Source organism: Drosophila rhopaloa, unplaced genomic scaffold, assembly GCF_018152115.1.
Source record: "Drosophila rhopaloa isolate 14029-0021.01 unplaced genomic scaffold, ASM1815211v1 contig_167, whole genome shotgun sequence".
NCBI classification, from domain to species: Eukaryota; Metazoa; Arthropoda; class Insecta; order Diptera; family Drosophilidae; genus Drosophila; species Drosophila rhopaloa.
The window spans coordinates 579,348-602,416 of NW_025335047.1; the positions used below are offsets into that span (position 1 = coordinate 579,348).

At 39.8% G+C, this 23,069-nt stretch overlaps 3 protein-coding genes across 5 annotated transcripts in view; all 3 read right to left on the reverse strand.

The window, feature by feature from the left end:
• LOC108045101 overlaps window positions 1-12,151 on the reverse strand; it is a 48,714-nt gene extending 36,563 nt beyond the window's left edge. For both annotated transcript variants that reach the window (XR_001769327.2, XM_017124297.2), the window contains exons 1-2: window positions 12,043-12,151; window positions 10,994-11,906 (exon numbers count right to left, since the gene is read on the reverse strand). The gene's annotated coding sequence lies outside the window, so the exon portion shown is untranslated. The remainder of the gene's footprint in view (window positions 1-10,993; window positions 11,907-12,042) is intronic.
• A 4,569-nt stretch (window positions 12,152-16,720) lies between these two features.
• On the reverse strand, window positions 16,721-20,620 carry LOC108045103 (microprocessor complex subunit DGCR8). 2 transcript variants are annotated; one of them, XM_017124299.2, is made up of 6 exons: window positions 20,344-20,620; window positions 19,755-19,999; window positions 18,833-19,036; window positions 17,827-18,776; window positions 17,456-17,710; window positions 16,864-17,405 (listed from the first exon to the last, which is right to left on the reverse strand). In XM_017124299.2, the coding sequence occupies exons 2-6, from the start codon at window positions 19,984-19,986 to the stop codon at window positions 17,118-17,120; spliced, it is 1,929 nt and encodes a 642-aa protein (XP_016979788.1). In that variant the 5' UTR covers window positions 19,987-19,999; window positions 20,344-20,620; the 3' UTR covers window positions 16,864-17,117. The 2 variants fall into 2 exon arrangements, with proteins under 2 accessions (XP_016979787.1, XP_016979788.1); XM_017124298.2 differs by having other exon boundaries at window positions 16,721-17,405; window positions 19,755-20,619.
• A 121-nt stretch (window positions 20,621-20,741) lies between these two features.
• Window positions 20,742-22,563, reverse strand: LOC108045104 (transcription factor Ouib). The gene is made up of 4 exons (XM_017124300.2): window positions 22,387-22,563; window positions 21,542-22,275; window positions 21,368-21,478; window positions 20,742-21,309 (listed from the first exon to the last, which is right to left on the reverse strand). Exons 1-4 carry the CDS (start codon window positions 22,504-22,506, stop codon window positions 21,159-21,161), a joined length of 1,116 nt encoding a protein of 371 aa, XP_016979789.2. The 5' UTR covers window positions 22,507-22,563; the 3' UTR covers window positions 20,742-21,158.
• Window positions 22,564-23,069: the final 506 nt, after the last annotated feature.

The following is a 23,069-nucleotide window of genomic DNA, read 5'->3' on the forward strand; positions in this document are numbered from 1 at the left end:
CAATCATTTAGAAGTAAGGCAGATGTGCAGGTTTTCGGTCACTTTTACTTACATTTTTTATATGTTTGCTTATGCAAAGAGATAAATCAAAAAGTTTTTTTAAATCAAAACCACTTAAAAATACTATTTCTGACCTGATACAGGACAAAGTGACATCTCTGTTCAACAGTTCGGCTCAATGATTCGATTCCTCAGTCCTTTGAGGCTGTCAGAAGTACTTACTGTACTCCGCTGAGCCCGGCTTTCTTTGGCAGGATGTCTGACAGCAGTGAGTACTGGGATATAACGCACTTTAAAGCTCGACTGGGACCAAAAGCGTAATGTGCCAGAGCATTATTAATGAATTTATGTATTCGTAATCGCATCCAATACCCGCCCAATCAATGCTGCGGATACAAGACCTCTGGAAGTTGAAATTGACGACAAGACTTACCCAAGGAATTGGTTTTATTTTACATACGTTTGGGTTTCCCAAGTCTCGGGCGATTCATTAGTTTCTATTTCAGTGGCTGGCAATTCAATCAGGTTGATCAGTTTTCAATATTGGAGCTATGCATATTGCCTCAGTCTATCCCGCTTTGCTTGGGCCTCGTTGCCTTTCTCTCTATTTCCCGGGTGTTTGGGCGGCAGTAAAGTAAATTTAGTTAACCAACCATAAAAAATTGTGTGCGCAAATGTGGGTGAGTGCTTGGCCACTGCCACAACTTTTCCTTTCCCCCGCCCCCTTACCCCACCCACTGCACTTGTTATTCGCCCTGTTTTGCTATTCACACATATTACGTATACGACACATAGTTGGGGGAAAAGTTGATGATGTGGTTATAGTTGCTGCTACTGCTGCTTCTGCTTCTGCTCATTAGAACCGCGTTCGCGCCGAAAATCTGTAACACATAAAAGTATGCAACATGAAATGTGCTAACGACACCCACACAGTAAAAAACTTAAGAATTCGTTGTGGTTCCTCAAATCTATACAAAAAAAATTATTTTAGTTCACACATTTCAAATTGGTTGATTTTTGAAGTCGTCTTTAGATTTCGATACAAATAATATTTACCTATGAAATTGTATTTAAAAAGTTTAAAAAATTATACAACATTTTCATATTTTCACTAACTTTCACTAGTCATGTGAAATGTGACTTGATCGCTGACCCAAATTTCGATATTTTCTAGCGGTGCAGAATCGAAAGAGAAAGCAATGGATGGGCATAAAGAGCGAGTGCTGCCGGGTGACTCCCAGATATTATCAGGAAAGTTATTGGCGGACTGGGTGGTCAGTAGGTGGCTTGAAGGGGGTGGTGAACTGCTGCTAAGCATTAAATTTATGAATCCGCTGCGAAGTGTCTTGCCTCACTTGGTGGCTCATAACTTGAAGTCAGCTTAGAGCCAGGATCCAGGATCCACTAACCAGTAACCAAGGCGACTTTGGCGCCGACAGGAAGTTACGTGACTCGTGGGCATAAGTCCGAGCTGCATTTCACCTTATTTGCTTCGACTTCATCTGCCTGCTCCTCTTCTACTGCTGCTAATGGCTAAGTCGGGCCAAGCAGTAAAGTGATAAATTCCGGGCCAAATAGAAACGAAGTGGACGAGAAATTTACATTATCACGCGAGCCATTCGGCTGCTGAGCTCTGGACAATATATAGTTATGCAAATAGCGTCACGAATTATATGAATTGCGTATACGCAGCGTGGCCCAGACACATTGATATAAATTCATATTCAAATGACCAAAAATGGAACTTGGGGAAAAAGGAAAACATTTGCACACCATTTGAGATACACTCGCATATCTCTAACTTTTCTGTGTGTTGGGGGCCCGTGTCTCCGGCAAATTAAGGCGGGCGCAAAGGAAAAAGGACAAAGGGCCTGTAAAGAGCGGAAAATGTTAAACGACCGACCGTCTACCATCGACGTCGGAGGTACGCAAATTGATATTTTTCTACAACATGCAAATAACACGAGTAATGCGAGTGCAGAGGGGAGGAAAATGGGGAAATGGAGGGGTGAAGAGGCCTTGCCCTGCGCAAATAAATGATCTGATAAGACAACAACAAACGTAAAAATTTATGCACGCCAACTAAAGCACACACACGCACACCCACCGGATGTGGGTGGTAAATGGGTGGGTGGCCACGTGTAGGATGCTGTGGAAAAATGAAATAAAGTTAAACAGGATATTTCAACATTCTCACAACAGAAGCAACAGCAAGCCAAACAACTGAAAGTAAAAGCTAACGAGAGGCGGAGGCAGGGGGCGTGGCAAGGACGTTGCCAGGACACATTCCGATTCGGTGTGTTAAAATGTAATAGCAACGTTAATGAACACGAACGCAGTCGCAGTCGCAATGGAAATGGTCACATAAAAAAGGCAACGATTTCGCCCGGCCTCTGCTCCTTTTATTCTTTCCTTTTTTTGCGTGTGCCTCCCCCTTTTTTTTCCGCCCACCCCACAGGTTGTGGTTGTAAAACACGCACACACACACACACTTGCCCGCAGAAGGACTAAGGACTCACACCCCTACAAAGACAGGACATTAGCAGGGAGAGCAAAAAGTTAGCAAAGCGCAGGAAGTGCGCGGATGAAACAAATCTCAGCCTCGCACGTCTTTGGCAGCCTCGTGTAAGCCCCCGTCCCAGTAAGCTTTCTCCACTTTCCCCCAACTCCACCCAATCGTGGTTCGCTTTCTGTGTTGTCTTCCAAAAAACCAATTGCGTTGTCGTCGTCGTCATCGTACGCCACAGATGCACTGCAGGAAAAGCCTCTAACTCTGCTACGCGAAAAAAGGAACTCATGTAGTTCTGCAGTTATACAAATCATGTAACACCCTCACATTTAATAATTTATAAATATATCTTTAAATTTATCCTAAATCTTCGTTTTATATTTCCCCTTTTTCATTAAGTTACACAAAATATACATCTTTGTTTTCAGTGTTTCAGATGTCTGCCTTGTCTGCTGGTTTCGCGGTTGCCGAGGCCAACTGCCTCAGTCGCCTTCTCCTTCTCCGGATCCGAGTCCGACTCCCACCCCGGACTCCCGATTCCAGATCCCTTGCCCGGGTACGCACCCAGTGCTCGGGGAACGTCACCACTCTGGTGATGCGTAAACAGTCGCAGACAGTGATTCAATCACTGGTATCTACCGACCTGATAGTATGCGAAATGAAGTATGCGAAATGAAGAAGCAATATTTTGTAGGACATGCGACTGTTAATGATTTATTTATACAGATTGCATTAGTTTTGAAAGAAAATTAAATATTCTTTCATTTTTCATTGAATATGTGTTCATTTTAAAATGAAATTTGTTTTAAATTTATGTATCGAATATAATTAAGGACCATTGAAGAGAATGTTTTAATTAATTGATATATTTGTTATTTGCTGACATGCAAGCAAAGACGAATTTGTTATTTTATTTTGTGCCATGATAAATGTAGTTTTTAAAAGCATTTAATTTGTGTGCATTAATTTGACCTTATTCTTTTACGTTGCTTACTATTTTGTTTGAAAAATTACTTAAACAACTAACGAAGTAAAGACTTTTTTTTACATTTTTCAGAAGCCATTTATATTTTAGAGCCCCAACTTCGGTTTACAAAACCCTCATTTCCGATTAGTTTTCCTTAGCCCCCGGTTTCACTCTCCACAGTTATCCCCAGCGTGTAAGAAAAGCGCTTGTGAGCTTGTGAGATTATAACTCCCTGTACTTCGATTCCTTCGCTCCAGTGGCAGGGGAACCCCCCTAACTAAGCCGGAGCTTAATGGTAGTTGGATTGGATCCCTGAGCACACAAGGGCACCAATTAACCACAAGGGCGAAATGCGAGTTCTGCTCCAGCAATTATAAACTAATTCCTGTTGGGCTCAATCACAGTTTTGGCCCATCACTGTTATCCTGTTTTTCCCCGGAAAAGAGTGGAAGTTTCTATGGCAGGTGAGTGGGTTTTCGGAGCTGTCTGTTTCAATGAGGCAGTTTACACCGTTTGGCTGGTATTTGATGAGCATCTCGTGCGCGACACTTGGGCTCCATAATGATGCGTGTGTCTCTCCAAAAGCCTCCCCTAAGCAATCCCCCACCAAATTCAGGGCCCAATTTGCGGATCTTGGCTTGCTGCTCTGCTCATAAACATTGCAGCTTACTTCCTCGCGAGACATTTTTATGTCATCCGATCCGTTAACGAATTTTCCAATAGGCCTTTTGCCCTTCGCCATTCGCCTTTCATCGGCTGCTTAATTTTCAGACCCTGAATTACCAAATTGGATGTCCAATATTTGCCGGGGTTAAGCAGCAGGCAATTTATGAATACCTTAATACGGTTTATGGTCGAAGTATTTACCTACCAAAAACACAGGCCGATATGCACAACCATCCTGGCAAAATAATAATAAAAAGACGACTCGACCACCCTGACAACGCGCGATGAAGATGTCGATGTCCCGACCGAGGGGGGTAATGAAAATAACTGACATTAAGCAGATGAAGCGGTCCTGGACATCGTGGCCAACAGAGGGGTGGAACATGTGGGAAAAGGGGCGAATCAGCAGGCAGAAGCAAAGAGCTGCGGGCAGAGCATAAAATATTAAACAGAAAACCTTCGTCATTAAAGTGAAATAAATTTAAGTACGCAAATTGAACGCTGAGGAAGTCAGGAGGCGGGACTCATGTCCTCGCATCCCCGTGATCATGATGTGAGTACTGAAAAAAAAATATAGAAGAGCTTAGCCATAGTTTTAAACATTAATTTTGCAAACCAATTTATTGTATATTGCTATACAGCTATAGCAGCAACAGGCCACATGCTCGCCTCGGATGCTTTTTAATTATTGCTTATCTTATCTTTTAAATATTAATCAAATTGAAAATTAAATATAAATATGGAAATCCAAGCCAGAGAACATGTTAGTGCATACTACTAATGACTTTCATTTGTATAAAGTCTTCTTATTATAGATAAAGGGCGTTTTTGTCGAAAAATAGATTAGTTCACATACAAATTTAATTTAACATAAGAAAAGAACAATTTTTTTCCTGTGTATTCGTTTGGTTATGAAAAGGGTAGAAAAATGAAAAGGAATGGCATACGAGTATACATATAATTAAGTGGTCACCAAGCCCCGGCGTACGGAAAGCCACTTGAATTGACCAATATGAGCTTTGACTTTGAAGTGAGTTTGGCCTTAAAATATGTACGCACACTTTAAGAATATATATGTGTGCTTTTATATACACAGCGCGCCATATATATTGCTTTTTCCCGGACTAATTAAAATGCAGTAAAGTATTTATTTTCCTATAATTGAGGTGGCCGAACGGAAAAAATCAAGTTGTTTAGTGAACCACTGCCGCAAAAGGCGAACAGCTGGCCAATTAATTTCAAGTACACATTAGTTGCCGAGATGATTGTGAAAAGGAGTGGGATTGAGCCATCAAAAGGAAAGGGAAATACTAGAGTTAAAAGCCGAGTGAATGGGTTTTCTAATTGGCGCACAAGCGCTGGAAAATGCTAATAAATTGATGAGAATGAGGTATTAAGAATTGCAGTTTAATGGGAATTAAAGATAAAGATAAATTGTTGTACGCAAAATCTGCAAAAAGAAAACCAAATCCAAAAACTTAAATTTAATAATGAAATTTCATTCACGTTTTTACTACAGTTTAATAGGCACCAAGGTAAAATTCCAAATAACCATAAAATATAGGCTAAATACATTATCTGATTTTAATCATTTCTTTATTTGCCTAGTCCTCTGCGACTACGAATACTTTGACATTAAGTTCCAATACAATTTCGTCAACAATTCGCTTAATTGTATGAAAAAGAATCATCAATTAACCGGTTCGTAGCCAGTCAAGCATCGATTCATCTGCGAAATTGGAGAATGACTCGACCCCACTTAAAGGGCTTTTTCCCAAGATTACATTTCCCCGAGAAGCCCCAAATCCAATTGAGTTAATTTGGCGACCTGGAAATAGGACCTGCGAGTAACCCTTTTAGCGTGACTATCAGACAACAAAGCACATACGGTTTAGTCCTATTCCCCGAAAACGACTGGGAAAACTTATCGCTGCCATTGGCAAATTGTCGCCATCATTTTCTGAGGAGATACAAAACTGTAACTGCGGGTAACTTGAGTAGCCATTTCCACTCATTCGCATTCGCATTCGCATTGCCAGTGACATCCTCTTCCCTGCTCCCGTCTGGGTCCCCATTCTGACCCCCTTTTTAGCCCCTTTCAGCCACTTCAACTGCGGTTTCATTAGCCGCGGTCTCTGTCAACTGTTGTTGTTCCTCCTCCTCTTGCTGCCACTGGTTGGCTTCCTCTAATTTCGTTAAGTTTCGTTGCCACAACAGGAAACCGAGTGTGTGCCACCATTTTTTTGCTATCCGCAGTTAATGCCTCCCCAGCCGGAGAGCCAAGTTTTTGCGAGCCCATGCACTCAGCACAAAAATTGGGTTTATTGTGCGGCCAAATAATAGGATAGCCATTGTGACAAAGATTTGCAATACATAAAATAACTTGTGCCAGCATGCTAGCAAAATCGCCTGCGCATTTCTTAAAGTTTGAATGAATAGGTATTTCTAGGCCGAGAGGTGATTACTAAACTTTCTTTAATATTTTTCCTCAAGTGTGAATAGAGCCTTCTACCCCTCTCTGTCTACTTCTTCATCTGCGTCTCGCTCTGCCGCCAAATGCAATTAACAAAACACGCTCCTAGCATAAAGTCATTAGTTATTCCATTTCATGAATATCCCTCTCTCGATTCGAACGCTTCGTTGGATATGTTTATGTGTGTGTAGGCCAGCTTGGAGCATATGGAGTTGTAGTGGGTATGTGTCTGTGTGGAAAGGGGGAGATGGGGAGGGGGTGGGTCTTAAAGTATGACCATTGACCAAAAACCAAGGTCCACAACAAATGTACATAACATTATTATTTCGGTGGATTTTTGCAAAACGGCCGCCAGCATCGATGCTGGGCATGCTTAAACTACAGCACCACTCAGTGGAGCGCCCCACCCACTGCCCAACCACCCACTGGAACAGGCGGCGGAACCCCTGCAAACATTTGGAGTCCTGGCTAAATTGCCATTCAGTGTTGTACGCCGTCATTGGTGTTCGTTGTCCGGCGTCACGTTGTTTGCTTTCACCTCAAGCCAAGTTTGCGAATGTTTCCCGTTTTCCGTTTCCACAATCGGCAACCCCAAGCCATACCCGATACCATCCAATCCACCACCCCCTATCCATACACCCTTCAGCCGGAAAGCGTGTACGCCGGATAAACTTTTCGGCATGAGTTCTTATAGGCAAAAATGGTTTTTCAATACTGAAAGATTTATGAGTCTATGAATCTTGTACACATCCACAAGCATGTGAGTGAGTTTGTCGGGGTGTGCACAGAGAAAAAAATAAAAGAGCTGTGCGTTTTAAATTTGACGTAAAAAAAGGAATAAGAAATAGTTCTAAAAAATATGATTTGTATTTTTTTAATTCTCTCAACATATGTGATGAATGTCCCAAAAACAAATTTGAATTTCAGTGAGATGTCTAATAAAAACTGCCCACTTGGTTATAGTTTTTTTCTCTGTAAGGCCATAAGAAACTGAGATGGGGGTCGAGCCCATTTTCAACACCCCACCCTAACCACTTTGCTTAATCCTAGGAGAGGGATCCCGGCCAGAGCCGAAACAGAACCACTGGAGCAGCAGAAGAGTCAGAAGAGGCCAAAAGCAAAGACCACAAATTAGTCGGCATATAACACGAACCGGTAAATGGCTAAGAAGTGAACTGAAGAAGGGGTGAAGGAAAAAGCCAGAAGAACAACAAATAGAAATCAAGTGAAATTCCTTGGCCATCCTGGCTGGCAAAGTTTTCTATTTCATTTTTTGGATTTTGCACATCTATTTTTTTGGATTCCCGGGCAAACTTGGGGCAGCTGCCACATGGAACATGAATCAACACAGAAAGTCCTCAAAAGTTCTCGGGGATGATTTAATTAGAATTCTCGAAGATGTCACCCAGGGCTATGCCCCCAGTATGGTCTGAGTTTTGCTTGGTCTAAGCCAGCGTTGGGCATCGTTTAATTATGAAATTTTCAAGGTGGCAAGTTGGTAAGTTGGCAAGGTGACAGGGAAAGGCAAAAAGGGGCTTCCCCACCTCGAGGTATTTTGCGGTAGATTAGCCGGGCGTTCAATGTGTTGATGCGGCGAAGGCGTGGAATCCTGACTGGTGTCGGGTTTCGGGTGTCGGATGCTGGCAACGATGTGATAAGTTAATTGAAATTAAATTTTAATTTCATGGGATAAAGTTGCCTTCGATGAGATTGCTTTTTGCGGGGAAAGAGGAGCCTTCTCCACGAAATCAATATGGAAATGAAAACTTGGAAGGGGGCTTTCGGTTAAACTCCAATCAAAAAGAAATCCCCCGGGTCTATTAGCAGAATCATTTCATTTCCCTTTTAATGGCCAACTCACATGTCAAGCGGCCTCTAAGAAAACTCATTTATACATTATGTATACGCCATGTTGAACACACGAGATTCAATCTACGTCGCAGTCGAGTCCTTGAGGTCTGCTCGAGGATGTTAATTGGAGTCTTTCCTGCCACCCAGAAACACCTTGGGTTTTCCCAGGAAACCAAACACTCGCACAATCGGAAATACGCCTCGGGGGCCCCAGAGTTCTACATCAGTTTTAATTATACAAATGCAAATGCAAACGAATCCGTTCGAATTTCCAGTTAAGTAAACAAGAGGAGCTTACGATTTTCACCAGAAATCGATTCCCCAAATCATAACTACAAGTGAGCATAATCAGCTCAGCCGGCGGGCAATTATTTTAAAAACAATTGGCCATCCACTCGACTTAAATCCATCGGTTGTTGGTTAAGTGGCCAACGGCACCAGTAGTCCTAGCCATTAACTATGCAAATAATGTGCGGGATATAGACAAAATCGCCACAAGATTAATGTTTATTGATTTGCCGGGCAGTGATAATTTGTTACCACATCAAATTGAACGCCACTGAGTGAATTCGATTTTTCTGGCTTACTTTTCTATTTCTGAGCAAAGCCATTCTAAGAATTTGATAAGCCCCTTTTGGAATTTTCTGATGCCCCCTCCCAAAAAAAGTTTTTGTGGGTATTGGCATTATTAAGTACTCGCACCACTTCCCTCGCTTTTCCGATTTCTTTGTGGTTTTTGATGGGAAATGGAAAATGGGAAAGGAAAATGGGAACGCGTCGGTCATCCATTGAGCCGAAGGTGTCACATTGCCGGGATTTGCTTATCAGACATCAAAGGACACCTTGCGGTGCCATCTTTCCCAGATCGTTGCCATTGCAACCCGCAGTCAAAAATTCTGGAATGCCGGGGGCAAAAGGGAAAACCCCCTTTCAAGTTTCCCCGTCCCTTGGATTTTTGGCTGGAGCCTGGTAACTAACTTTCAGGTTTATATAAATATTTTCGTTGGCTTGTTTGTCTGGTTTCGTCTGTTTAGCATTTTGGAATATTAATTAAAACAAACTTTCGGAGAATGTGAGCATTATTAAAAACAAAGCTTAGGTGCGCTGCTTTCTCTGAAACTTTTTTTTGGATACACGAATAAGTTTCACAAATGGTACAGGAAAAACATTTGAGTTGTGTTTGTTATGGAAAAATTCTTGCCGAATAAACAAGAACATACTCTACTGGCAATGGTAGAAGTTTAATATTTGTAAAATTTAAAGGCAGTTTTCAGTTTAAATTTTATTTTTAGTGATTCTTGGCGTTCTAATTGTTTATTTAATATCATTACTTTTGAGCTACGTAATAAAGCTTATTATTTGCACTATTTGGTGAACAAGTATTTTAAGAATTCCCAAACCCTTAAATAAAAATGAGAAACCTTTTCTTGGACCCAAGTTTCCTGTCACTAATAGACGCGGATGTCGTCAACCGCAATCGAACCAAGCTCAAATGAAAAAAAAATGTATTTAAATATTGATGAATGAAAGGGGAGCAGGCGAACTTCAGGGAAGCCAACAGGAAAGAAAATGTATTAAGAAGGGTCCATAATACGGGTGATTCGTAGAAATCTCTTTGTTTCGGAAAAAGGGAGAATGCCTTAAATGGATGCCCTTGGGTCCTGGGACGGAGCATTACCTGGATTTACTTTTCAAAACTTCAAAGGACACTGGTCCCGCAGGAAGCTGGTCCACTGGTCCAAGTAAACATTATTTCTCTTTATTTCCCCAAAATTAGCTGAAACGAAAACGAAACCGAAACAGCAAGAGAAACTGAAACTAAATGAATATCGAGCGGCAATAGGCAACAAAGCGGAGCAATAAAAGCCCTCGCAAAACGCAAAACAGAGCAGACTCAATCCCAAAAACCCAACCAGACCGAAGTCAACCTACTTTTGGACGCAACAGACTACGACAGAGTCGAGCACATATTCTATTTGTACCATCTAACTGCACATTGCGAAAAATATAGCTCTTCTATGTTGTAGATTATATTATGCTTTAAAACTTATATATTTTATTGAAATACTTTATTTTTCAAATTATTTTTAGTCTGCTGTTTCACATAAAGAGACCCTGGCTGTCATATTCAACGATCTCAAGAGAATTTTAGAAGGAACTCATTAAAAAAAATAAAAACTTTTTAAGTAACAAAAAAAATTACAAGATTACGTTGCGAAATGTTGGAATTGGCAACCCATTAAATCTATAATATCCAATGAGCTCAATAAAATATAATGCAAAAAGATGTGGTGTCCAAGCCACTGCGTTAATATTGACAGCCTAGTTAATAGCATAAACAACATTTCTGTCTGTGTATGTTTCCATTCGGTATGCGCCCAGATGAGAAGCATGGAGTGGGTTTTTTTTTGAGGAGGCGGGGCGGGGTGGACCGTGTGTATGGGGGACAATTGGGCGCCCTGCGGCGGATTATTGAATTTTCCAGCATTCTCCGCTGACACTTGGCGCCTAATGCGCTACCGCTTACCTCCTTTTTTGTTGTTGCTGCTGCTGCTGTTGCTCCTGTCCTTATTGCCGTTGGTTTAGACCTGCGTCCTGCGTCCCGCTCTTCCTCCTCGTCGAGCGGCTGCTGTTTACCAATTCACTGGCGTTGACAAAAATTCCAATAGAATTTGGCATAATTTACATATCACCGAATAGCTTGGGCCAACGGGCCAAATGCATTAAACACAATACGTAAGTGCGTGTGTGTGTACCCGATTTTCCGTATATTTTCCCGTAAATTCTTTATTTCAAACGATTTTCCGTCCTTTTTAGCGAGACCCAATTTCTGTGCCGTTGAGCGAAAAATCAAAAATAACGCGCGTGTCGTACCGCTTGATATATCCAGTGATTTGATGGGAGACCCACGCACTTGCAACACGCGACACACGAGCACCGGGAATTGGGGAACTCAGGGTTTTAAAGTGGGTTTTGGGGTGTACCGAGGGATAAAGCGACAGTGACAGACGACGGGCGACAGCAACTAAGATGAATGTCAATAAAAATGATTTGGCTCTCCACTGCAGTTGGTGTTTTCTTTTTTAACTCCCCGAATTCTTTTTTTTTTTCTTTCGGTTTTTTCTCTCCGTTTTTTCGGTCTGTCCCGAGTTGCTGTGATTTAATTATAAATCGCAAACGAAAGTCCTGAAGACACAAGAGCCGGGAAGAGGTTTTCTCGCCACGCGAAGAATCCGTACTAAAGATACAGATACGGGTTGCGAATTGGCAAGTCAAATTTCGCTACAATTCATCTCACAGCAGGGCTGCTGCGCAAAATCCGGGTATCTGCGCATGCGCCGCTCTCTCTCCGCTTTCTCTCCCGACTTTCTGGACGCTCTCTTTATCTCTCTCTGCTTTCTCCCTTATAAATATGTCTGTGTGCCATGCTCGTTGGAATGCTATAAAAAAGGAAACGTTAGAATGAAATGAAAATGTAGCATAATTTATGACTGCATCGTCTTTTAAATAATTGCACGCACACACACCTACGAACCAACACACTGCCCTGCGTTTTAAATATTTACATCCACTCACCTGACGACCATTACCCCAAAAACACCCACTCCCTAATGGCCATGTAAATATTCCATTTTTTAATTTTATTCGACTTTTTAAACATTCTGCCAAATTGGTTAAGGGTCAATGACATTTCGTCTTTTTAAAAAAATTAACCGACACAAGATTTACGGGGAAATTAAATAAAAAACAAAGAATCAAACTTTGGCAAGCCAAAGTTTATATACCCTTTAATATTGTACTTGGACGATTTTCAGACTAATTTTTCGATCGTTCCTAGCTTCTTTAGGATTATAATATAAATTTGATCAACGTTAAATTTAATATTTTGAATGCAGATTTTTAGAGAATCGAATCACAACTCTTTATAGGTATGCCGCTTTGGAATCGGATAAAGTTTGGTAAAGTTATGGACTCTCGAAGACCAATTTAAAGTCACTCTATTACAAGACATCGGAAACTTGGAAATAACTAACATGAAAATGGGTCAAATATTTGATCAACGTTAAATTAAAAATTTTGAATGCATATTTTTAAAGAATCGAATCACAAGTCTTTAGAGGTATGCCACTTTGGAATCGGATAAATTTTGGTAAAGTTATGGACTCTCGAAGATCAATTTTGAGTCACTCTATTACAAGACATCGGAAACTTGGAAATAACTAACATGAAAATGGGTCAAATATTTGATCAACGTTAAATTGAAAATTTTTAATGCAGATTTTTAAAGAATCGAATCACAAGTCTTTAGAGGTATGCCACTTTGGAATCGAATAAATTTTGGTAAAGTTATGGACTCTCGAAGACCAATTTTGAGTCAATCTATTACAACCATCGGAAACTTGGAAATAACTAACATGAAAATGGGTCAAATATTTGATCAACGATAAATTGAAAATTTTGAATGCAGATTTTTAAAGAATCGAATCACAAGTCTTTAGAGGTATTCCACTTTGGAATCGGATTAATTTTAGTAAAGTTATGGACTCTCGAAGACCAATTTTGAGTCAATCTATAACAAGACATCGGAAACTGGAAAATAACTAGCATGAAAATGGGTCAAATATTTGATCAACGTTAAATTAAAAATTTTGAATGCAGATTTTTAAAGAATCGAATCACAAGTCTTTAGAGGTATGCCACTTTGGAATCGGATAAATTTTGGTAAAGTTATGGACTCTCGAAGACCAATTTTGAGTCAATCTATAACAAGACATCGGAAACTTGGAAATAACTAACATGAAAATGGGTCAAATATTTGATCAACGTTAAATTGAAAATTTTGAATGCAGATTTTTAAAGAATCGAATCACAAGTCTTTAGAGGTATGCCACTTTGGAATCGGATAAATTTTTGTAAAGTTATGGACTCTCGAAGACCAATTTTGAGTCACTCTATTACGAGACATAGGAAACTGGGAAATAACTAACATGAAAATGGGTCAAATATTTGATCAACGTTAAATTGAAAATTTTGAATGCAGATTTTTAAAGAATCGAATCACAAGTCTTTAGAGGTATGCCACTTTGGAATCGGATAAATTTTGGTAAAGTTATGGACTCTCGAAGACCAATTTTGAGTCAATCTATAACAAGACATCGGAAACTGGGAAATAACTAACATGAAAATGGGTCAAATATTTTATCAACGTTAAATTGAAAATTTTGAATGCATATTTTTAAAGAATCGAATCACAAGTCTTTAGAGGTATGCCACTTTGGAATCGGATAAATTTTAGTAAAGTTATGGACTCTCGAAGACCAATTTTGAGTCAATCTATAACAAGACATCGGAAACTGGAAAATAACTAGCATGAAAATGGGTCAAATATTTGATCAACGTTAAATTAAAAATTTTGAATGCAGATTTTTAAAGAATCGAATCACAAGTCTTTAGAGGTATGCCACTTTGGAATCGGATAAATTTTGGTAAAGTTATGGACTCTCGAAGACCAATTTTGAGTCAATCTATAACAAGACATCGGAAACTTGGAAATAACTAACATGAAAATGGGTCAAATATTTGATCAACGTTAAATTGAAAATTTTGAATGCAGATTTTTAAAGAATCGAATCACAAGTCTTTAGAGGTATGCCACTTTGGAATCGGATAAATTTTTGTAAAGTTATGGACTCTCGAAGACCAATTTTGAGTCACTCTATTACGAGACATCGGAAACTGGGAAATAACTAACATGAAAATGGGTCAAATATTTGATCAACGTTAAATTGAAAATTTTGAATGCAGATTTTTAAAGAATCGAATCACAAGTCTTTAGAGGTATGCCACTTTGGAATCGGATAAATTTTGGTAAAGTTATGGACTCTCGAAGACCAATTTTGAGTCAATCTATAACAAGACATCGGAAACTGGGAAATAACTAACATGAAAATGGGTCAAATATTTGATCATCGTTAAATTGAAAATTTTGTATGCATATTTTTAAAGAATCGAATCACAAGTCTTTAGAGGTATGCCACTTTGGAATCGGATAAATTTTGGCAAAGTTATGGACTCTCGAAGATCAATTTTGAGTCACTCTATTACAAGACATCGGAAACTTGGAAATAACTAACATGAAAATGGGTCAAATATTTGATCAACGTTAAATTGAAAATTTTGAATGCAGATTTTTATAGAATCGAATCACAAGTCTTTAGAGGTATGCCACTTTGGAATCAGATAAATTTGTTTGTAAAGTTATGGACTCTCGAAGACCAATTTTGAGTCAATCTATAACAAGACATCGGAAACTGGAAAATAACTAACATGAAAATGGGTCTAATATTTGATCAACGTTAAATTGAAAATTTTGAATGCAGATTTTTAAAGAATCGAATCACAAGTCTTTAGAGGTATGCCACTTTGGAATCGGATAAATTTTGGTAAAGTTATGGACTCTCGAAGACCAATTTTGAGTCAATCTATAACAAGACATCGGAAACTGGAAAATAACTAACATGAAAATGGGTCAAATATTTGATCAACGATAAATTGAAAATTTTGAATGCAGATTTTTAAAGAATCGAATCACAAGTCTTTAGAGGTATTCCACTTTGGAATCGGATAAATTTTGGTAAAGTTATGGACTCTCGAAGACCAATTTTGAGTCACTCTATTACAAGCATCGGAAACTTGGAAATAACTAACATGAAAATGGGTCAAATATTTGATCAACGATAAATTGAAAATTTTGAATTCAGATTTTTAAAGAATCGAATCACAAGTCTTTAGAGGTATTCCACTTTGGAATCGGATAAATTTTGGTAAAGTTATGGACGCTCGAAGACCAATTTTGAGTCACTCTATTACAAGACATCGGAAACTTGGAAATAACTAACATGAAAATGGGTCAAATATTTGATCAACGTTAAATTGAAAATTTTTAATGCAGATTTTTAAAGAATCGAATCACAAGTCTTTAGAGGTATGACACTTTGGAATCGGATACATTTTGGTAAAGTTATGGACTCTCGAAGACCAATTTTGAGTCAATCTATAACAAGACATCGGAAACTGGAAAATAACTAACATGAAAATGGGTCAAATATTTGATCAACGATAAATTGAAAATTTTGAATGCAGATTTTTAAAGAATCGAATCACAAGTCTTTAGAGGTATGACACTTTGGAATCGGATACATTTTGGTAAAGTTATGGACTCTCGAAGACCAATTTTGAGTCAATCTATAACAAGACATCGGAAACTGGAAAATAACTAACATGAAAATGGGTCAAATATTTGATCAACGTTAAATTAAAAATTTTGAATGCAGATTTTTAAAGAATCGAATCACAAGTCTTTAGAGGTATGCCACTTTGGAATCAGATAAATTTTTTTGTAAAGTTATGGACTCTCGAAGACCAATTTTGAGTCAATCTATAACAAGACATCGGAAACTGGGAAATAACTAACATGAAAAAGGGTCAAATATTTGATCAACGTTAAATTGAAAATTTTGAATGCAGATTTTTAAAGAATCGAATCACAAGTCTTTAGAGGTATGCCACTTTGGAATCGGATAAATTTTGGTAAAGTTATGGACTCTCGAAGACCAATTTTGAATGAATGAATAACATGAAAATGGGTCAAATATTTGATCAACGTTAAATTGAAAATTTTGAATGCAGATTTTTAAAGAATCGAATCACAAGTCTTTAGAGGTATGACACTTTGGAATCGGATACATTTTGGTAAAGTTATGGACTCTCGAAGACCAATTTTAAGTCACTCTATTACAAGACATCGGAACTTGGAAATAACTAACATGAAAATAGGTCAAATATTTGATCAACGTTAAATTAAAAATGTTGAATGCAGATTTTTAGAGAATCGAATCACTTTGGAATCGGATAAAGTTTGATAACGGTTTGGACTCTTGACGTCCAATTTTGAGTCACTCTATTACAGCACATCGGAAACTTCGCAAAAGCAAACTTAAGTTTATTTTCCCTTGCAAACTCTTACAAAAATTAAATATTATATATTTATATTTCTATGCTTAAAAACAATGAAGCGAGGTCGATTTTCCGATCAATTTTTCGATCGTTCCAATGGGTCAACATAAAAATAAAAAAATAAAGAATTAATCTTAAAGTGCTCTAGGTAATAAAACCTTAGTATTATAATATCAATAACTAATTAAGTAGAGTAAGAGCCACCTAAGACATTGGGCGGTATTTAAATTCATATCAATAGATTTTTTAAATATATTTTATTTAAGCTTATATCTGTATAATATGAAATTTTAACCCTCATCTTAACTATTGCAAACATGAATAATTAATATTTGGCAAATTTTATTATGAATTTACCTCAACGTGAAGCCACTTGATAAGTAATTGTTCTTAATTTTTGGCCGCTTGTTAAAGCCACTTGATGAGTAATTGTTCATTATTGGCCAGTTCAGATTGGCTCTCTACTATTGCTTTGATGATGAAGGCTGTATTCAAATCAGTTCATGGGCCTCTAGAGAACGCGGCGTTGTTGTCATAAGCATTTGAAAAAATGAATCTGGGTAACTAAGAGACTGGAACATTGTCATGCTTTACTAAAAAATCGAAGTTGGTAAGAGAGAATTTATGTGCCCCAATCAGAGTTCGACGTTGTTTAGATTAGAACCTGAGGAAGTGGGCAGATCGACATCGCTAGGCGGCACAAAGGTGCCCATGGTAAGGACACTTTCCTGCTTAGCGCACAGCTTAAGCATCTCGGATTTGAGTTTGTCTAGGATGGCATAGTTGGGCTGGTTCACAGCCGCTTTGCTTTGCAGCACTGTTATCTCCTGTTCCTCTAGCTTCTTCTCTTTGAAGGTCTTTATCGAATTGTTGCCATAGAGGCGGAGCAAAGAACCCCAGGTCTGGATGTGCGGATGCAGGATCTGCAATAAAGGGTGTTTAAACAGAGATTATAGAGATAATCATTTCCTACCTGGAGGATAGCCTGTGAAGCCAATTGCTTGCCTTCCCTCTTGTTTTTACAAACTACTTTGGCAGTGTGCTTGCCCACGGTCATGGTAAACTCGTTCTTGTTGTTCGCAGTGCGATTGATCTCCTGGTTAATCTGCACATCGCTGCCGTAGTTGCGCTGTAAACAAGTCAGCAGAATGGCGTTGGGAGAAGGTTCCGTAGTCTTATTGCAAAATTCGGTGACTCGTGGATCCTCAATGCGGATGTCATCGAAAACCTAAAAGGAATTGCATTAAAATTTACCTTAAGAAACATTTGAATAAAATATGTGATAAAGGATAATAATCATGATGATGAAAGAAATCAAGCTATAAAGTTAATTATCTCGCTTACAGACAGATCGCTCTGGGCTTTCTTAGCGGTGCCACTCTTTTGGTCCTTGTTGTTGCCCGTTATCTTGTCCTTGACATCGGGAATGAGTATTTCCAGCGTCTCCCGGGCCGCCTCCGACTTGGCCTGCTTTTTGCTGGTACCATAACCCGTTCCGTACTTAAGATTATTCACCGACACGGTGGCCGAGTAAGGCGTTGCTGCATTCTGTAGCTCCTTGAACTCATAGGTAGGCTGCGTTTTCAGAGCATGCTGCACATACTCGTGTAGAATGCAGACGAAGCTCTTGCCGTTGGGGTTCATGATCCACTCCTTCCGACCACGCGAATTGGTTGATCCTTCGCCGGCCGCAGCCAAAATGGGAAATTTAATGAGTTTAGTGCCATCAGGCAGTGTGGGGCGTTGAATATTCTTGATGTGCTTGCGGTTTTTGGTGAACTTGCGGCGGGCATTCCAACTCCTAAAGCGCAGCACACGGATTACCTTGAATTTGAACAGTTTTTGACAGTAGGTGTTTAGTTGTTCCGGTGTTATGGACTCCTTTTGGGTATTTTCGTTAACCGTGACGATTTTGGCAGCTGGCATTATAGCAGTTAAGCTCTCTGGCTGGGATTTGGGGTCACAACTGCCTTCGTTGTTCTCTTTTCCCTCCACATCCATGGGCTCTGCCAGTGAAGCTGTAGCACCTGTTATGGGACACACAGTTGCTGGAGGAGTCCCATCTGGTTTCTGCAGCTCCACCTCCGACTCCTCGTCCAAGGCCCGCCTGTAGTTGAGGCAGGGAATTGCTCCCAAGGGCACGGCATGCTTGCGGGCACTTCCCGTTCCCAGGAAATAAGGTCGGGAGGCACAACACACGCGGGTTTTACGGTGCAGGAAGAGCGGCATGCCACTGTTGTGGGTCACCTGCACCCAGCCCTCCGGCAGCACTTCAAAGTGGTTCAGACGCTTTTCTAAGAAAGAAATGAGTTGGTCATCTTGTATCCTTGGATAGGTAAAGAACAATAACCTTCGAGCACAGTCTTAAACCGCTGCTCGTACTTTGGCTGCTTGGACTCGCGCAACTCGTCGGGCAGCTTCTCATCCAGCAGATTCTCGATCTCCTCGTCATCAAATTCCGAGGAATCGTATTCGTCACCGTCGCCATCCGCCGCCTCCTCCTCTTCGTCACCTCCTTCGCCGTACCTCCCACCCTGCTGCTCGCTGGTGTCGTCTGGTTGTCATGTAAAGAGATACAATCACTGTTTAGATAAGCCTTCTGTTTGTCTGGGAAATGCGAAACCCATTAAGTAAATCTTTCCTTACTTTAATTCTTCAAGTGCAATTTAAATTCGGAAAACATTAAAGATCTAGATATGAAGTTCGATTGCCACACAATCAATAGATTTTATTTAATCCAGACATAAGAAAGAAATTAATACTTTCTCCGCTTAAATAGCATTTTTAAGTCATATAAAGCGGCTAGTTTAGATTGCTTTTAAGTTTGAAAGTTGTACTTTTTTCACCGGTTATACCTGAATTAGCTGGGCAAGCCAGTCGGATAATCGGTATCATGCGCATGGAGATGACCACAAAGATCTGCTTCCACCTGCCTTACAAGAATCTAAAGGGAAACTGAAGCTGGTATTTCTTGGTTTACCTGACGGCTGCCACCTTTATCAGCCTCCCGTATTTGCACAATGATAGACCTTAAAGATCTCGAGATAAGGAATATGCCTGCACAGGCAGAACATAGGAAACATTGTTTTAACTATTATAATAATATTGTTATCGTTTTAAAACTTTTTCGTAATTGCGGAAAAGACAATTGTTTTGGAAATTCTAATGTATTATAATATATAAAATGGTTGTATATTTATTAAAATTAAATTAGACTAAAAAACAAAGGTTTTTGTATCCCACCTCGCAATGAATACAAATTCCCCACTCACCTGACTCCTCATCCTCATCGCTATTAGAGCCGACTTCATCGAGGACTTGGAACTGACGGAGTTGCTGGTCCATTGGTTCGTTCTGGAGCTCGTTGTCCCGGGTCTGTCGCATTTCCTCGATGGCGCTTAGAGAAAAGCCGGCCACCTTCAGCTCCTGCTCCTCGTCCTCCAGCCGGGGCCTCTTGCGATCCTGTCCAGAAACGGGACAATCGGCCTTCACCTTCTCCGCCATTGTGTGGTTAAGTCTAAATCGGAAGGGGTTTAATTCGGACTGATCGGAACTATGGGTACCAGTGCCTAATATTGCTGCCTAGGGGCCTATCTCGCCAATAACCAATACTGAGAGCATCCAACGCCTTGCAATTGATTTCTCATTGGAAGTGCCACATTGGTTAAGCCAGAAGCCCCCGCCGGAAAAGTCTGCGACTGCGACCGCGTCCCCAAGCACTTTCTCGATTTACAAACGTTGCTACTTGCTGCGTCTTTCGCGATGGATTCTGCCTGGTCTGTTGGACAAAATGCCAAAGCAAAAGCTGCGCAATTATACTATAACTTCAAGTTCTTAAATAACGAGTTATTTTAGCAATACCAAACAAACAGAACAAGCACCACATGCAGCTTTGCCAGAACAGGGGCTACAGATAAGCACTTTTTCAGGTTGGATTTCAATGTATTTTCGGGTATTATTTTCTTCCGAAGGAGTGCGGTAAATCATATAATGTATATTTAAGCCGCTTTAAACACTTCTTGTACGTTTCTTTTCGCAAGGAATGTTGCGAATAAGGACGCATCTAATTTATTTACTGTAAAACAGTGTGACCAGGTTGGAAGCGGTGAAAAATATTTATTTTACTTTAAAAAGTTAACTTGATTTTTTAAATTATTAAAAGTAATGAAATCTAATTTTGTGCTTTTTAATTTAACATTACTCTCCAACGAGCTTTTTGAAAATTAAAAATTAAGATGACATATAAACGGGAAAGTACGTAAAATCTGTATCAAAGAAATTTATAGCTTCTATAAATTATTAACATAGCAAAATCAAAAATGTGTTTAAAATTACATTATTTATAACATTTTAAAAGACTTTCGATCTCTGCAATTAATGTTAGTTGAACTTATCAAAAAAGTAAATTATTGATGGTCCAATTATTCATTTTTTTACAGTTTGTTAACTTTTTAATACTTTTTCCATATTCTCCAGATCGAGATCCAGACTGTAAATTCTTGTGTGGACAGTAAATGGAAGGCCGAATTAATTAGCCAGCTTGTGTCCACGAAACTAATACGTCTTTCTGATTATAAAACCATTAATCGATCCACATTAAATTCTCGAAAAGTTTACAACTAATCCAAATTTAAAACTACATAAAGCTAGGGTTCCCATGGGAAAATTAGAGTTGTTTAGCTACCGCTTTCTAGCACCGTGTCCACGTCAAGTTCCAGAACCTTGTCCACGTCCTCCTGGGCGCTCGTGGTGTGGGCGTGGCCCTTAGAACGGAAGTGGGCTAGCAGATGAGATCGCCGGACAAAGGAGACTTTGCAGGGCTCGCAGCTGAAAATGTAATTTAATACTAGTAATCTGTCGGACATTCAAATAATAATGATCTCACTGAAAGGCTCGTACTCCAGTGTGACTGAGCATGTGGGTGCGGAGTTTGCCGCTCATGGCGAAGCTTTTATCACATTCGTTGCACTTGAATGGCTTAATGTTCGTATGACGGCTGAAAATATTACAAGAAATTTTAAGATAAAATATAAATAAAATAAGGAATTTATCCCCTTACATTCGCTCGTGCTGGATGCGTCCGGTGGAGTTGTTGAAGGACGCCTCGCAGTAGCGGCACGGATATGGAGCAGCGCCCGCGTGCAGTTCCTGATGGCGCCTTAGCAAAGTGGCGGTGTAGAACTTTTGCGGACACTGGTCGCAAGCGAATCCCTTGACGCCAGTGTGGCGCAGCAGGTGCAGCTTGAAATTGCTGGGACAGGGGAAATGCCGGCCGCATTGCTCGCAGATGCACTCCCTTTTGCGGCGCTCCCGTTTCAGGGCCACCACCTCATCCTCTGTGAGCCTGTCCCATTGGGTGCGCGGCATGTGGCGATTGGTGTCCGCAAACTTTACGGACGTGCAGACAGTGGATCTGGTCTTAGATGGCCTTCTATGAAGTTTCTCCTGCTCCTCGTTCTTTTCCTGAAGCTGTCCCTTCTTCTGGAACACTTTCAGGGGCCGTTCCTCCTCCTCCAGCGGAGGTTCTTCCAGCGGAGGTTCTTCCAGCAAAGGTTCTTCCAGCAATTCGTCTATAATCTCGATTTCCGGGACTTCTTCAACAATCTCTATGTCTTCCTTTTGAACAGCCCCAAAAGACTCGTTCAAATCTATGACATCCATATTGCTGTGACTGCTTTGCAGCTGTTTTTGGGTGAGAATCACGCGCTCCCGGAAGGAAACTGCTTCCCGCAAGTCCATTTCGCAGGGTGCGCACATAAAGGCGGGTAACTCGTCCTCCGATCCCTCCAGCAACTATGGATAATCCACATTTCAGTTGGGGAAAAGATCAAAAATGCTGCAGACCCAAAACCATCAAAATTTTCTGAACGTTCTGTGGTCGCCGGAAATGAAAGCCCCACTCACAAACAAACCCGTTAGAACCTCTATCTGGTGCAGCGTTACAGAATCGGGCTCCTGAAAGAGATTCTTGGGTGTCGAACAGAAGATAAATTTGCCGCAGGTGCGGCAATTACGAGCCGACATTTTAAAAACATTAAATTGTCTACAATTTCGCGATTTGCATTTTAGTGGTAACTTGGAGTTGCCAAATCTTTTTATTTTGTATGGCAACACCACCATCTGTTTTGTCTGCATTATGGGAGTTCCCAAAAACAGATTTAGTTTTAACATAACAAAAATGAACCAAGAACCAGTTTTGATAACATCTAATGTTAATTAAGCAGGAAAAATAAAATATATATACCTTTTAAAATCAATATAACTTCCATATATTTATTTACGTGTGACTGGTTAATTCTGAGAATTATCTTGATTTTAATGTTATTTCTAAGGAAAACAGAATTTCCATTTAAATAATATTTTAAAATGTTTGTTAGTTTTTATAACAATCTAAGCGAATTTTCCCCATTTTCTTAATGTGATGTAGTGATGTAAAATGAAGAATATTGTTTTTGTCCGATTTTTCTGACAGTTGTTTAGAAATTGTCTAAATGGCTATAACAAGATAACAAAATTCAGACAAACATTTTTACAGATTATGGGACATTAAATTTTAATCGGGATAATAATAATAGGCGTGCCTGTAA

What these genes read in the sequence shown, in the direction of transcription:
- LOC108045103 (XM_017124298.2), bottom strand. Translation starts at nt 19,986, where the DNA reads ATGGCGGAGAAGGTGAAGGCCGATTGTCCCGTTTCTGGACAGGATCGC. An exon ending in CGATGAGGATGAGGAGTCAG is followed by an intron (nt 19,037 to 19,754) that starts GTGAGTGGGGAA and finishes CATGACAACCAG; the next exon opens with ACGACACCAGCGAGCAGCAG. An exon ending in GTTTAAGACTGTGCTCGAAG is followed by an intron (nt 18,777 to 18,832) that starts GTTATTGTTCTT and finishes TTTCTTTCTTAG; the next exon opens with AAAAGCGTCTGAACCACTTT.
- LOC108045104 (XM_017124300.2), bottom strand. Translation starts at nt 22,506, where the DNA reads ATGTCGGCTCGTAATTGCCGCACCTGCGGCAAATTTATCTTCTGTTCG. An exon ending in CGCATCCAGCACGAGCGAAT is followed by an intron (nt 21,479 to 21,541) that starts GTAAGGGGATAA and finishes TAATATTTTCAG; the next exon opens with CCGTCATACGAACATTAAGC. An exon ending in ACTGGAGTACGAGCCTTTCA is followed by an intron (nt 21,310 to 21,367) that starts GTGAGATCATTA and finishes TTACATTTTCAG; the next exon opens with CTGCGAGCCCTGCAAAGTCT.